The sequence below is a fragment of the Ornithodoros turicata genome, chromosome 4 (assembly GCF_037126465.1).
Source record: "Ornithodoros turicata isolate Travis chromosome 4, ASM3712646v1, whole genome shotgun sequence".
NCBI lineage: Eukaryota > Metazoa > Arthropoda > Arachnida > Ixodida > Argasidae > Ornithodoros > Ornithodoros turicata.
The window spans coordinates 58,032,162-58,047,754 of NC_088204.1; the positions used below are offsets into that span (position 1 = coordinate 58,032,162).

General features: G+C 46.5%; 1 protein-coding gene across 3 annotated transcripts in view; it reads right to left on the minus strand.

Annotated features, from left to right (window-relative positions):
* The window catches only part of LOC135391614 (guanylate cyclase 32E-like), a 548,591-nt gene that overhangs the window by 379,409 nt on the left and 153,589 nt on the right, over window positions 1-15,593 (minus strand). For all 3 annotated transcript variants that reach the window (XM_064621932.1, XM_064621934.1, XM_064621933.1), the window contains exon 2: window positions 10,685-10,927. In XM_064621932.1, coding sequence (XP_064478002.1) covers window positions 10,685-10,905 — 221 coding nt within the window. In that variant the 5' untranslated portion in view covers window positions 10,906-10,927. The remainder of the gene's footprint in view (window positions 1-10,684; window positions 10,928-15,593) is intronic.

A 15,593-nucleotide genomic window follows, 5' to 3' on the forward strand; every position in this document is an offset into this window, starting at 1 on the left:
CATTTCGAAAAACATCTTACAGAACTTGAGAAGGTGTTGGCTAACGGCTGCAGTTGGCCTCATTTAGTCCAGGACGGCCTTCCTCGGGCAAGGTAACAACATACTGATCACGATGACGTCGAGGAGGAGGGGTTTCACCATTGGTGTCCAGAACCCTGTCCCATTACATGTGAGTGATATGAGAATGAAGTGAAATGAATTCTGCAGTTTACGACTAATCGAGCGGCCACCTAACGGAGGCGCAATACAGACCAAGAAGAGGACGAAATCAGGAAGCAACCAAAAAGCTCACCGAGGATCATTGACAAAAAGAAAGAGTGAACAGTATGAGACTAAAGCGTTTCGGGAGAACTGGTGACCGTCGGGAACTCCATAAACATTTCAAGGCCCCAATGGTGCTGCACAGACTTCTGACAAGGGCATTTAATTGGAGCCACGCCGAAGGGCTTCTTGCGAACACTATTCAACTGAGCACGAAGTATCCTCAAGTCTGTTTCGTGTAGCTCTATGAGATCGTGCTCAATGTTAGCCACGGCACCGAAGTTGGAGCATGGAAGTCACCCCAAAAATAATTTTATTTTTCGCTGCGACGTCTTCTGCAACGAATAAAATGAGCTCTTGGGAAAGAACGATGAGCGCAGGTGCCCTACAGAGCACTCGCAAGGCTCTGTTCAGCACACCTTTAGAAGACACTCTCCACGTGCAAAGAGCGCATCGACGAACGAGAAGACGTCGTGACGTATCATGGGCTCCGGCACGTGACCAGTGACGTCCAAGCACAGCTCAGGCATGTAGAAGCGGCGCGTGAGCCCAGAAGAAGAAAAAAAAAACAAATAAAAAAATGCACTGTGCAGTTTCTACGTCACGCGAGGCTCGTGTCGCTCGGACTGCTTTCTCAGACTGTCTTTTGCAAATATCATTGCGCAGTGACAATACACCACACAGCGAAAATGACTCCTGGTGGAGTCATCAGTGACTTGAATTGTATGGTGAGGTTGACATTCACGAAAGGTATATGCAGGGGTGCCGATATGGCGGCCCACCTGGGTTTGCAATGCGGTCCGCGTAACCCTCCCCCCCCCCAAAAAAAAAAGAGAGAGAGAGAGAAAAATCATCGGTCCAAGCTTTATGAAGGGTCGTGGCGTTATCATCGGGCTCTGTGCTCGTGCAGTTTATCTTGCGTTGGTTAGTGAAAGAAAACTGTTGCCATTAACCAGCAACAGCCGATGACACTCTAAATAAGACACGAACGCCGGTTGGTATAGTACTGGACAAAAGTTTACGGAACACACTCCAGCGCTTTCCTTCCTCAGAGTGGCATGTGCCTAGGCAACCCACCCACCTGCTTGTCGTGACCAGCGTGTCATTCTCAGTTAGCGTGTTCCATAGACTTTTGTCCAGCACTGCGAATGACGACAGCGAAGACAACGAAAGTAACACAGGGACAAACAGCGGACTATAAGAGGACGTTGAACTTTCATCTTTTAATCGCAATCGACCTTTAATCATACGATTAAAGGTAACCATACGATTAAAGGTTGAAAGTTCCGCGTTCCCTGTCTGTTTCTGACTTATCTCGCTGATGACTCTACCTGTTCCTGCGTCTGATCTTTACTTTATTGATATTACTAGTACATTCCTACCAACATTGCTACAGGGGTAATATTGGTGCGTTCAGTGCCACGAGAAACGGACACGACACTTTCGGAACCACTGTTTTACGTATTCGGACGTTCAGCGAAAAATATTCAAATAAACGTCGACGAGATGAGATTATGATTTTTCCGAGTACTTAATCGGTTTCGGTTTACATATTCCTTGCGGGGAACAGTGCACGAATGCGCTCTTTGGATCAGCTCTCCGGCTGTCAATGTGTTCATCCGACTGGTTCACGCATGGAGGCGACGGAAGATTACGAACAGCCGCAAGATACGCTTTGGTATTCCTTCTCAACGCGACTGGTAAACAGCGTTGACGGTCCTGTCGTACCATAGGTGAGATAACGTGCCTTTACAATGGATGATGCGAATGCACCGCGAGCGGTCTGTACTATAGTCGGGTAGAGAATGAGAAGGAACACCAAAGCGTCTCTGGCGGCCATTTGTTATCTTCCATCACCTCTGTGTGCCAACCATGGAGATGTATACAAAATTGGCGGCCAGATAGCTGATCCTAAGAGTACATTAGTGCACTTTGTGCATTGCTGCAATTTTTCGACAAAAATCACTAAGTGTCGACGCGTTTTTTTTATTTTTTACTTGCAATATTTTTCACTGAAGAACCCGATAGGTAAACAGTGATTCCCAAAGTAAAATTTAAAAGTTACGATGTTGGTTTAGTTAGCGAGCGTACGCAAATGAGCCGCTCACTACTCAGTTCGTGACCGATGTCCCAAGGATCTTTACCAAAAGAAAGTTCTGCGATGGCGCCACTTGTTCACTGATTATTCAGCCGGCGGACCCCTCCTGAAACACCCGGTATAGACCTAGTTGCGTTACTCTCAAACGACCAGTCTCCGTGCGCTTCTTAGCCTCCTTTCCAGCGACGACACAACAGGGGTGGACTGCCAAAATCGCTCTTCCCATTGGGATGAATACTGGTGGCCGCCGTCTTTAATGAGTATGAACGACGGTAACGTAACATTCCATATAACTAGTCAGCCGATAAACATCTGAGCAGCACTTCAATGTTCGAAAGGTCAAGGAAAAGGAACATTGCTTGCTTCCGCGTGCGATATGCACAGTTGTTCACGTGAGGAGTGCTGGCCGATGCGATCTTTTGTACACCGGATCCCGAGCGGGAGAAAATGAACGGGAACGAAATGAACGAGAGCACACACAGCAAAAAATGAAAGAACTCGGCAAACGGCAGTCCACACGTGCACAGTTCCTGTGACGCGACGGGCTGGCAGCACTAACGGCTGCGCCCATTCCTTGAATCGCGTTTTAGTGTATATTTCGAGGTAAACATGGCGTTATCGACACCTATCACGCGCAAATTGATTTCTGAAAGTACCAATGAGAATTCGGCAACGAAACGAAGTAAGATTATGAGGCGCTCCTTTGGTACAAATGGCCAAACACATAATATGCAGGTATGTTTTGAGTCAATACTGTCGGCTGAAGTAAAAAATAAATAAATAATAACACCGAGGTACAGAAAGAGCAAACCAAGTTGTGCCCGTATGCTTTTCGGTGTGCGTTCTTTGTGTGGATTGAGACATTGATTGGACATCCGAATGTATCCGAAGAAAAAAAAAAGCACGCACATGAAACCTACATAGCATCACGTCCACAAGTAGGTCGCGAGGAATTCCGTGATAAGCCATTTGAATTGCAAACCAAGCGACCTTCGTTCTAGCGCCATTCAGATCGGCAGAAGGGTTGTTGCTTGCTCTTTTGTGGGAGTGGAAACGGAGTGGAAATTTAGGCACGCCCGCAATGGATGAGAATACACCAGCCATACACGCCACGCGATTTTCCCCTTGTTAGAAAGAATTGTGCCTTAACAGAACAAAAATAGTCCTATGGAAACACACACGCGGACAAGTTGCTGGCAACACAACGAGTGAATAACATAATACTATCTTGATAAGCGTATAAGCGGTAGGAATTTTAACATACCATTGTTGTAGAAAGTGCTAACCTGTCTTGGAGCACACGACGGCGAAAGTTAGAGAAGACGACAAGAGAAACATTTGAGATGGACATTTTCATAAAAGTTCCTACGCTGCTGTTTACGCGTACCACAAACGTCTCCTGCTCCTTCAACGTCATCCATTGGTAGAGCTGAGCGCGGGTGCGGGTATTGCGGGAACCCGCAGTTACCCGCACATCGTCACGATTTGCGGGTAGGGATTCGCGATCGCTGCGGTAGCGGGTAAAATGAGGGTGTACACGCAATGCGACCGCGGATAATGCGGGTACACCCGCATTACCTGCACTCCATGGCCAACTAAGTGATCCCCCTCTGTCACGCGCGAGCTCAGCAGTGTCCTGTGTTGTTGGCCGTATAAATCCATGTGCCAGACTGCAGCAGGCAAGTGCTGGCGGTCGAGTTCGATTATTAATGCAGACATATATGGCTCTTTCTTCAATTGCAGTTTTATTGGCGCACGATTGAAGCCGTCCGTGACACGTAGCCAACACTCAGAATTTCCATTGTTTTAAAATAATAGAAACCGCGGTAAAGGGGACAAGTGGACGTTCAATAACGAACAGAAGGAACGCATCCATTGATTTGGGGTAAGGCTGGTGTATCGTGCCCGCATCGTCATCTTCATCACCCAGAGGGTAAACAAGAAAACGGGTGTTCGAGCAGGGGGCCGAGCGCGTGTATACTGCTCACTTCCCCCTGTGGGTCCCAATGCGGGTATGCGGGCACACAGACAGCACTGCGGGTGCGGGTCGCCCAGATTAAATTCTTGCGGGTGCGGATGCGGGCCATACGCACGCGGGTATTGTGCGGGTGCGGGTCAAAGTTTGCTTACCCGCACTCACCTCTATCCATTGGTGTACCCATTCACTTTGCGAATACACCGTCGTGTTGCATGGCGGCGGTATCACTGCAGAGGGATGTCATGAACAAAATTTTCAGAAGGTCATGGCCGTGCCGATAATAGCGTTCGCTCGTAGGTGGTAGGTCTTGCTGAAGATTTTGACGTCGTGGGTTCGAATCCTACTAATGGCTGTCTTGTTTGAGGCTTTCACTGGGGTTTCCCGCAGACTGTCCAGGCGAATGTCGGCGTCGTTCCCCTTCGAGTCGGACCGGGACCATCTGTCCACGTCTGTACGCCACTCATTGCACAGTTGCTTCGCGGTGCTAACACGGAATTAAAAAAAAGTGATCTGACACGAAGAGCGTTGTTGTGTCTGTAGCAGATGAATCTTCAGGGGCAAATGGGCTGGTTGCAACCTTCAAACAACCAGTGAAATGCAAAATCGAAACAGCCTATACTGGGTAACCATATCTGTCTGGAGGCTTGGATATACCATTCCATATCCAAATGTTGTCAGGGACGGTTGTCCGCAAGCCTGGGCATTTACCCACGCGCCAGGTATATTATCCTTGGACCGTTGATCGACCTCACCTTCCAAATCTTCTCTGGCAGTCCCCACATGAATCGGTGTTTCGGGAACCTCACTAGAGAGTTTTAGCAGACCGTTGATAACGTCGAAAGAAGTAAGAGGGCGCTGACAAGCTGCTGCATGATGAGAGAGGCGGAACCCGAGACGAGGAGGGAAGGCGCTGTAAGACTGCGTTTAGTCTACGGTCGTGTTCTTCTCTGTTGTCTCCATAAATAAGGACATCATCCATTAAATTCGGGACTCCTGGTAAATCGTCAAGCACTTGCGCAATTTTCCTTTGAAAGACCTCTGGTGCTGAAGTGATCCCGAAGAGGATGCGTTTGAAACAATATCGTCCGAACGGCGTTATGAAAGTTGTGAGCTCTTGACTCTTTTCTGAGAGCATAACTCGATAAAACCCCGAATTAGTATCTAGCTTCGTAAAAAACCTAGCGGGGCCATTGCTGCCCAAGACCTCCTCTATACGGTTGGCGAGATCAACCTTTTTCGCATAACGCATTCGTTGAGCTTGGTAAAATCAACACAGATCCTGATTTTCACCGATGACTTCTTCACAAGTACGATAGATGCACATCAATCTCTTGGAGTGTGTATTTTTCGTATAACACTTTGTTTCTCCATATTGTCGAGCTTTGTCTTAACCAAAGTGCGCATGGCGAAAGGAACGCGACGTGGCGCGGCTACGGCAAAAGTAACGGCGTGCAGTTTCCTGCAATCGAATTACGTGTTCCCCGGGAATCTTGCCTAGAATTCGGAACAGCTGGAGAAACTTGCGAGTAGGCCAGTGGTCTTCTCCGACTTCCACTTCGTTCAAAAAACGAATGATCTCTAAGTCAAGTAATGCTGGCAACCCCAAAAGGGGCTTTCTCAGACTTTAGGCCTTCATAGCTTTTAGAGGGCCTTGCACGACATTTACTATTGGGACTATTACCGTTGGATTGCTGCTCTGAACTTCCCAAGAACGTCGAGCGTAGTTCCACTTGGTCCTTGCAGCGTGTCTGGCGGTTCAAGAAGGTCTGGCAACCCTGGGAATCCAGACCAGACAACGGTGACGTCAGCGCCAGAATTAATCTTTGCTAGCAGAGGGACATCATTCACTCTGATCTCTACTTCTCTGGTAACGGATATTGGGGTCTGCAGTGCGACCTCGGACGAAAAATTCTGCGATAGTCTCTGGGCCCCGGTTTTGCCCACTGTGGGATGCTAGTATGGCACATTTTTGCAAAATGATCAGCTCTGCCGCGTTTCAAACATTCTTTGTTGCGTGCGGCACAGGGCCATTGTGGGTGTCGATATCCACAGAGGGCGCATGGACGGCGTGAGTCGACGCCGCGGTACTTCAGTAAGGCCTGGCTTTGAACATCTGCAGTCACAACCCACGGTGTCGGCAACCAGGTCTTTTTTTTCAACTCGCTGTGCTGCTTTACAACCGCTTCTTTTAGGCGGGCCTCGTTAAAGCCGATTGAAGGGTTAAAGAAGAATCAATCTGCAGCGACTGTGACAGCCTAGTATCTATTAGGCCAACAACGAACCTGTCTCGTACCATCCGTTCTTTCGTTAGGCCAAAGTCACATTTTTCTGCCAACTTGTGCAGCTTTACGAGGTACGCGTCTACGGTTTCGCCAACATTTGCTGCCGTCAGTTGAAGTTTGTAGTCTCGTAAACAATGTTTCGTGAATGAATAAAATGTACACTGAACTTTTCAAGCACAATCGCGTAATTTTTGGCGTCTTCCTCAGATAGGTTGAAGGTTCGTAAGATTTCACGCGCTTCTCTTCTCAACCTCTCTTGGCTTATCTTGAGTTCCGGACGCATAGAGGTAGTCTTCAAACTCGTCCCTCCAGGCAGGCCAGTCCGTGATGTCGATGAAGTTGAACTGGGCTCGTTGACGATGTCCGGCGATCGATAAGATAGACGATGACAACATAAAGCTTGATTCTAGGGAGATATTGTCTTCAAACTCATCCCACCGCTGCCATTCTCACAAAATTGCTTGGTCCCTGGCCACATCCATCCCACCAACGCTCTGTCCTCAAAGTTCTCTTCACCTTTCTGGATACCATAGGACTTCGATCTTTATTCCCCCTGAAGAGGCTCATTATTTCATTCTCCGTATGACCACCAGCAATAGGGTAGAGTATCGTCCCTGGAGATGAAACTCCCCATGCATCATCTTGTAATAAAGTTGTTGTTGTTCCACCGCTGCCACCATGTAGCGTGAAGTAGAGGACATCCAGCCACGTTGCAGTTTAGAACATTAATGCCTTATTCATCCCCACGAACTTCTCCACCTCGTCCACGTTGTCTTCCTTTTCCCCTAGTAGCGGAGCTAACACTACATAACTAACTTTTCTCCTGGTTGTTGAGGGTGGAAATGTAGGGGAGGTAAACACGGCTCCCAGTACGGTTTATTGGAGCCTTGCGGCGCACGTGAAAGAACACCAGGTCTTCCAAATGACTTGCAGTCATACCCTGGGGCACGTACAACATCCCCCCAGAAAAACAGATGTTAGCTCACATGACGTGTAAACGTACCACAATAACTTAATTAACGCTCTTAAAAAAACCTAAATCAATCGCATCGTAACCTACTGTGTGTCCAGCCTACTGGCCGCGAAAACAAACGCCCGTGGTCATATGCGCAAACGAAGGATGCAATTACTTGTCCTCCTCGATTGAACTACATGTTGCTAATTTGTATTTATATTCACTGTAGTGAATTTTGCGCGATCGGCTGTATACATTGCCCCAAGGCACGATGTGGTAGAATTAAAATTCAGAAGAACCATATATATATACATACGCTGCAAAATGGAGGTTCGAACCAGGATGTTGTATATAGATAGGGGGAAAAAGACACCAGAGACTGAAGTACGGAATGGGGGAAAGTTATTTATTAAGCTGGCATTTAAACTAAGGGTATGGCGAAGTCTACGTTTCGGCGGAAGCCCCGCCTTCTTCGGGACACGAAGAAGGCGGACCCGAAGAAGGCGGACTTTAATAAAGCAAATGATGTGGAGATAACCAATTATTTTGAGTTGAATCTTAATATTACGAAGAATGTCGCTGAACTCTTGGCGACAACCTCGACAAGATGCTAAGTTCGGCACAGACAATTTTGTCCCCATGAAAATTATTTGGAAGTGGAGAAGCAACCCTTGGATTGCACGAGAAATTATTCACATCAAGCGCAAAATTAAGAAACGAACGAAACGAAATAATCATGGAACTACACAGTTTAAGGCTTTAAAGGAGGAATTAGTGGCAATAATATGTAATAAGCCAGGTCTACATCTTTTGCCCACAATGTAGAATGATTTATTAGCAGCGATCCGGCAAAAATTTTGGCGCAACCAAATCAGACACCAAATGGGGGAAGTAACTTAAGTGTTGATTTCGTCATTATAACCGACCATACTATGGCAGCTGAACGTTTCAATAACTATTTCAGAAATGTCTATTCAGAATTTGACGAGTATCAAGAAAGGAATGAATTTAGCAATGGTGATAATGTAGAGATGGTGTTCTGATTATGTTGCTTAATGTACTTTTTGAGGCGATGTTTTAACCAAATACCGAGTTTCCTAGCACATATTTTTGGCGTGTCGTGAAAGGTTCGGGTAAATTACCCGTAGAGTGGTGTAAAGCTCGCGTGGTCCCAATATACCCCCAATGTGAAAGGGTGAAATAGCACACTATCTCTTCTTGCGTCCTGGAAAAAGGTTAAAAGAAAACAGAAAATGCAACCCAAGATAAGGGCAGTTCCGATAGAGTCACCTGATACATTTGATTTTGTTTTGTTTCCACAAGTTAAAGCCCATCTTGGACGCATAAGGCGGCACTGTGCTCCTTCACCCTCTCACATTGGTGGTGAAGGAAAGACGCGTCTCCAAAGATGCGCAATGAACAAAATAAAGAAAAAAAAGGTGTTCTTCACGAATGTTTTGCGGACGATCTCTCCAACGAATTTTTTTTTTTTTTCTGAAAACGGCTTCGCTATCAGGTGACCGAAGGGACCAGATGTTCTCACTGGGACAACTTCGTAGCTTTTATAATTACGTCGAAAAGGGAAAAAAATGAAACACTGTCAAGGAGCCCGCGAAGAGGGAATCACACACGTAACATGAAAAACGGTTAGGAGCAACTAATTCAGGTCACCTGAAGAAGTGCAGTCTCTTGCACGAAAGTTCTTGTTCGAATGAATATTAGTTGCTTCTAACCGTTTTTCATGTTACGTGTGTGATTCCCTTTTATAATTAAAAAATTAATTATTGAAAGTCAATTAAGACATTTCCTTAGGAGTTTGCTAGTTGCCCTCCTAAGGAGTGCCCTTCAGCATATGCTATATTGGAATTGATTTCATCTGGGCAAAAGTGATGTATATATATATATATATATATATATATATATATTATTTATTTATTAAAAATATGTTCGCATTTAGCTGGGACACCCTGTGTAAGGAAGGTGATCCATTGCTAGTATCAAATCATCGTCCCTTCTCTATCGCCAACACGTGCTGTAAGCTGAATGAACACGTCGTCGTGTGCTATGTGCAGAAGTTCCTGAGCGACCATCATATTTTGACTGAGTATTAGCACGGTTCTGAGAAAAATATGTCTATCCTTACACAACTTGTAAGTGTTGTGTATGATTTTTCTAGTGTTCTTGACAGCTCGGGACACGCTTACATATTGTTCCTCGCCTTCAGTAAAGACTTTGGCAAGGTACCGCATGGGAAGCTACTGTATAAATTGGACTATCTGTACTATACGTTGGACTATCTGTACTTCATTCATTGGATACGCGCCACCTTAAAGGCAGACGTCGGTTTGTAGATATTAAGAACTGTATATCTAAAACTAGTTTTGTGAGCGGGACAAAGTGGCGTCGCGAGGAAGGTAACGTGGTTCACGAGACCGACAAGTACTTTGATCCAACGAATCTTGCGTGCATATCAGTATGTATGGCAAAGGAAAAGCTGTTGCAGCTTCAATAGACCCTTTAGCGACGCCAGGGTGCGCCAACGCGCGTTAGCCTGTTTTGTGCACCGTAGGTCTTCGGTTTGCGCCGTTTGTTTGCAAGCAATGAAATGGTCTATACAATTTCTCCCAATGCATGTAAACGCCGCATTGTACACTGATCTACTTCTCTGCCCTTACAAAGCGCCCCAAAGACGACGCTTGTTTGCGTTAGTCCCAGGGGCCAGCAGTTCGATTTTGTTCATCAACGTAAGTTCTGACTCGCAGTGCCCATCATTCATTTAACACATAATCGCTTACATTACATTGCAAATGATGAGGAGGTTGCACCGTGAAAGAAGAAGTTGTACAGTGGAAGAACAGTCTAGGTTCGAAATATCGGCTGCTCACGACATGAGGCATTTGCTTCAATGTACCTTAACCGAATATCTGGGTTTTCCGCTGGGCGTTTGACATTAGAAGGGCTGGGTTTACAGTTTCCAGACTTAACACCGAAACTTTCTTAACACTGATTTTGCATGGGGTACCACATTGAATAGAACGTCATTTCTGGATGGCACTAAATTGTTGTTTTGGGGGTCAGTGAAGCCAGCAGGCGAAACGGTACTGACTAACCTGTCGTCCTGGTTAATGTGTGAAACGGCCAGAGGGACGGCACCCGAGACCATCTTTCCTAGCATGCGACTGTTGTTGAAAGTGCCTAAAAATCCAATGGCGATCTCCTGCCTGTCGTCTGTCATGTTCTCCTGAGACTCTGGCACACGGCAGGGCTTCAGGAAGCTCTTTTCCCCCTGCACAGCCACAGCCAAGCAGCAGAAGGCCACCACAGCCGCCATCACCTAGGACACCGCATGGCGCCTGGAATGAAACAAGTCACAATAAGCGTCCATGTTGAACTGTAAACAAGGTTGCCAGTCACGCAACATGACAAATATGCTGCAAGATGCTTTACGAGCGGCGCTCGAGAAGCGGTAAGAACTAGAATTAAGAGATTAAGGCACGATAGCGAGAGTAGTATCCCCGGTAGTATCCTTCCGTGCACTCTCAATACTGTCAGAAAGATGAGTACATGTTTGCATAAGGAACCGTTCCGGAGCCAGGGGTGAGGAATTCGGATTTACGAGGAAGGAACTGCGATGACTGAGAGACGTCCTTAAAGGGACTATCACACCAGGAACGTATGTATGAGACCGATACGGGAATGTTCGTCACCTCTTCACAGTCAACTTGGCCAAAACTCTCTTCCGAAAACTCTTACATATTAACTAAATGAGTTTTACATATTCGCACTGCCTCTACAGCTAACACCTTGATGACGTAAGCCATGCACACGAATGGGAGCGCGGCGCAGGCGGTTGTCTCCGAGGTCGTCTGCTTGGCGTTCGCACCGCAACATATACTGAACGAAAAGTCCTCGGTCACGCCGGCTTTCGCTTACCAGTGTGAGTTCTGACGTGACCATGTAGCGTGGAACACGGTGTTACGCTCCTGGCTGTGCGAACACGTCCGACGCAAAGCGGAAACAACATTCCACAAGCCGATCACAGACCCTCCGCGACCAGCAGACGCCGTCCCCTCGTGTTCCCGCTCGCTCACCCGCCTGTCAGTCGGTCGGTTGCAAAGGCTACCAAAGTCCCTCCAGCCGCTCCCTGATTGGCCTTGGCCGTGGCAAAGGACACTCACTGATAGACCTTGTCCGGGTAGCGTTTCCAGAGAGGGAATAGGTGACCGGTACTTTCTAAGTATCATGGGAAAAGGTTCGACTTCCGCGTCTATGCTAACAGACGACGCACGCTATGGGTGTCGGAGGTGGATGTGCCTGGCTCTAGAAAGATCTTTAGAAAGCGATAAAGCGCGATTGTCAGAACTTGACTGATAGACTTTGTTTTTCTGCGTCTGTTTACATAAACTAATTTACCGACAGTGAGCACGCACGTAATGTAACATTGAGTATAACGGCTGCAACAAGCAAACTTCAAGCGTGCGTCATGTATGTAACGTACAATTTTCAGCTGCAGCTGAAGAAAAAAAGTCTTAAAATTAAAATGTAAAAAACTCGGTTTTGAGGTTGTGGGTTTCATATTCTTACATACATTCATATGTATGAAGTACGCAGCATTACCGCCGCTGTGCCAATACCTGGAATTGTAGACCTGAAGGGAATAGTTAGGCCTTAACAACAGCGCAGCAGCCACCCATACTGCTTCAGAAACGACTGGAAAACCAATGTCAAACACGCAGCCATCACAAAGCACCTTGCATATCGGAACCTGTGAGGCGCTCGACACGGAAGCGAGGACACTGACGCCATTTCCGCACGAAATTACGGGTGACCTATTCCGGAATACACTCGATATGCGTCATCTTCCTCTTGCTACATCAAACTGCACAGGAACAACACCATCAATTGGCGTCGGATTTTCGTCGTTATTATCAGTAATGAACGCGGAGTAAACCGGCACTATAGTTTCAGAATCGGCCGGGAGGGATGCGACAATCTCTATAAAGGGACACACAAGGGCAAAAAGTCCTCCTGTAGGCATGAAATGCGCCGTTACCTTGCGGGAAATACAGAAGGAACGTGATACATCCGTAAGCGAAAGGAACGTCAATTCACACTTTCTCTTTTCCTCTCAAGAAGGTCGACAATGCGGAGCGATTCTCTGACTGTCTCCTCAAACAATTTCTCCAATCATCGCGGTAGGTCGTTTAAAGAGAGACCAATCCGAGGCCTCTCCACATTGTCCGGGTCCTCGAGAAGGAGAGAAAAGGGAGAGCGTAAATAGGCGGTTTCCGTCGCGCATAAATCATGAAGGATGCAACGGATGAATCACGTTCCTTCTGTATTGCCCTCAAGCCAACGGCATCTCTCGTTCCACGAGCAAAAAATTTGCACCTTTTCGTGTCGCTCTAAATCTTCGGAACGAAATAACACAGAATCAAACCGAACTGTTTGCGCTAAATACCAGGGGCAGACGCTGATTGGAAAGACATGCATACACATACATTGGATGATGTAGGGGAGGGTGGGTGATTCGAAAGAAAAACAGCAGTTATACCGCTTTGCTCGACGACGTGTGCCTATCGTGCACCGTCCTAGGAGATTTGTAACAAATTTTTCGTCGCTATAAGCGTTACATCGTCATTCGCTTCTTCCAAAGATGTACTGCCATATCGCCGCTGCAAATCCTGTTCATTTGAAGTGGTTTTCATTTCACTTCGCCCCATGTACCAATGAACAGCTCTCGTAATTGCTTTTAAGAATGAAGTATTCAGCGCGGACGCAGCAGCTTAGATGCACACGCGTAATGTGCGTGCAACTGAGACAGTGGACACTACGAGGGCTCGGTAGCAACTGCGAGGAAAGTTTTACGGCTGAGTGGTGCATGCAGGGATTTGCTTCGGAGCGTGAGAGAACAGCGGTTCCCTTATAAAACACTAAGATGCGCCAAGATTACGACACACGTAATTATTCCTCCCTCCAACTTATTAATCCTGCGGTGTCCTCGTAGCGGAAGATAATTTTTCTTGTATCCGATGTCCTTACAAACCACAAAGTTGTGCGCAGATTACGACACACGCAATTATTGATTCCTCTTACGTATTAATTCTGTAGTATCCCCACAGTGGAAGAGAAAGATATTTCCGTGCCCCATTGGCAATCTTGTCGTACAGCTCGCACCCTGTTTTGCGTCACCATGATAGTGGACGTTCTGTGCGCTATGCACTCAACAAAGCCCAAACCCCAAGACACAACCAGGACGAAGCAGAGAGCAGGCAGAGAACTGCGTCACCTCGTGCACTTAAACAGTGTCTCTGGCGGTTTCGCTGTAGATTAACTGCTTGTTCTTGCGCGGCTTTCTGCGCGGCAACTACTCGAATATATCCGGTATAGAAGAGGCATTCGGTTCTATTCGCAATTGGAATACCGAAATTCATATTCGGTTTGGAATTCGAATAGAACATACAATTATTCTCTTCGATATCCGAAAAATTCAAATATTCGCACGGCACCAGTAAAAAATAAGGATATCAGTAGATGACGTTTTTCAATATGTATCCAGTTTGCATCAATGTGTTTGCAACGACTTCCAGAAAACCAATCGAGCTGGTGAGTGGAATTCAGGGGAGTAAAACCTCCTTGTCTGTGTATATTTCTGATAATTGTTCCAAGTCTCGGGGTTTTGCTGATATGAAAAGCGTTTGTGCCAACAATCCTCATCAGCTGCCATTATTAATCTACAGTCTCCCTCCGTAATCTAGTGCTCCTCCACGGCACTGATCGTCTCTACAAAAACAAAACAAAAAAAGAACTAATAAAAAGTATAAACGACAGGATTTTAATGCAGGCTACATCGTTGCACTACGGCGTTCACAAAGGAAACAATAGGGAGTTTTAGAATAGCGTTCGTTGGAAACGCAAACGCAAAACGTGAACGCCATAACGGGCCCAAAGGGCATGTCCGCACAGTGCTTATAGAATAGCGTTTCTGTGGCGTACGGCTGTTGGCTTGCAGCGCCGTTACGGCTACAAATGAAGACTCACAAAAAACAAAAACAAAAAAGGAACGAATTAAGAGAAAATCAAAAACACAGAGGAATCGCTTTTTCTAAGCATATTTTGTTGTTCATAGTAAAAAAAAAAGTGCTATCGCATTACAACTCATTGTTTCCTTGTGAATTAGCTTGCGACGTTTAGCAGACGACTGAATGCTCACGCAGTTTCGCGTCCGCCGCGAGTGCAATGCAGAGCCGCAAAACCACCTTTCCGTGGCCCGGCAGTTTCGAATAAATACCGAGCTCCCCCAAAACGCGAAGTCTGAGTTTACATTCTGCGCATGCGCAATAACGCTGTATCTCGCACACGCAAACCTCCCAGTTCGCTACTCTAAAACCTCCTAGTACTACGGTGTTTAAAAAAAATAGAGGAATGCAACTGGTGGTCACCGTGAAATATTAACGTTGTCTGCATAGCGCTTATTCACATGACGTGATACGCACGAGAGCGCCACTCTCGCTGGCAGATTTGCTGTCATAATGTAGGTCCTAAGGTTTTCACTGTCCAGGCCTATACCCGTATCGCATTCATCGTACATTAAGGAAAACTTCAAAACACACACACACACACACAAAAAAAAGAAAGTAAAAGCAGATTCATGCTCATTTTGCGCGAGTAATTAATTTTGCTCTCGTTGACAACAGAAAACCGATACCGAAGCACAGACGGGATAACCTAGAACACCCCACTCCGGTGATTCTTGCGCGGAGGAGGTTACTGCGACGTCTCCCTGCGCCGTCGTCTGCTTGGTTTCCTACATTCTCCTTTCCGTTTTAGGCAAAACAAAAGAACGCTCGAAAAGTCCCCATTTCCATCGTGTGGCGATATCTTTTGCCGCAACCACTTATGCAACGTGATGACCATTATGGTGCTGATTTCAAGGGGATTGAAACGAATATGATGAAGAACAACGTCGTTTTCTTCTTAAACTTGGGCAGCACAAAAGAGCCAGCGCCGGGAAAAGCC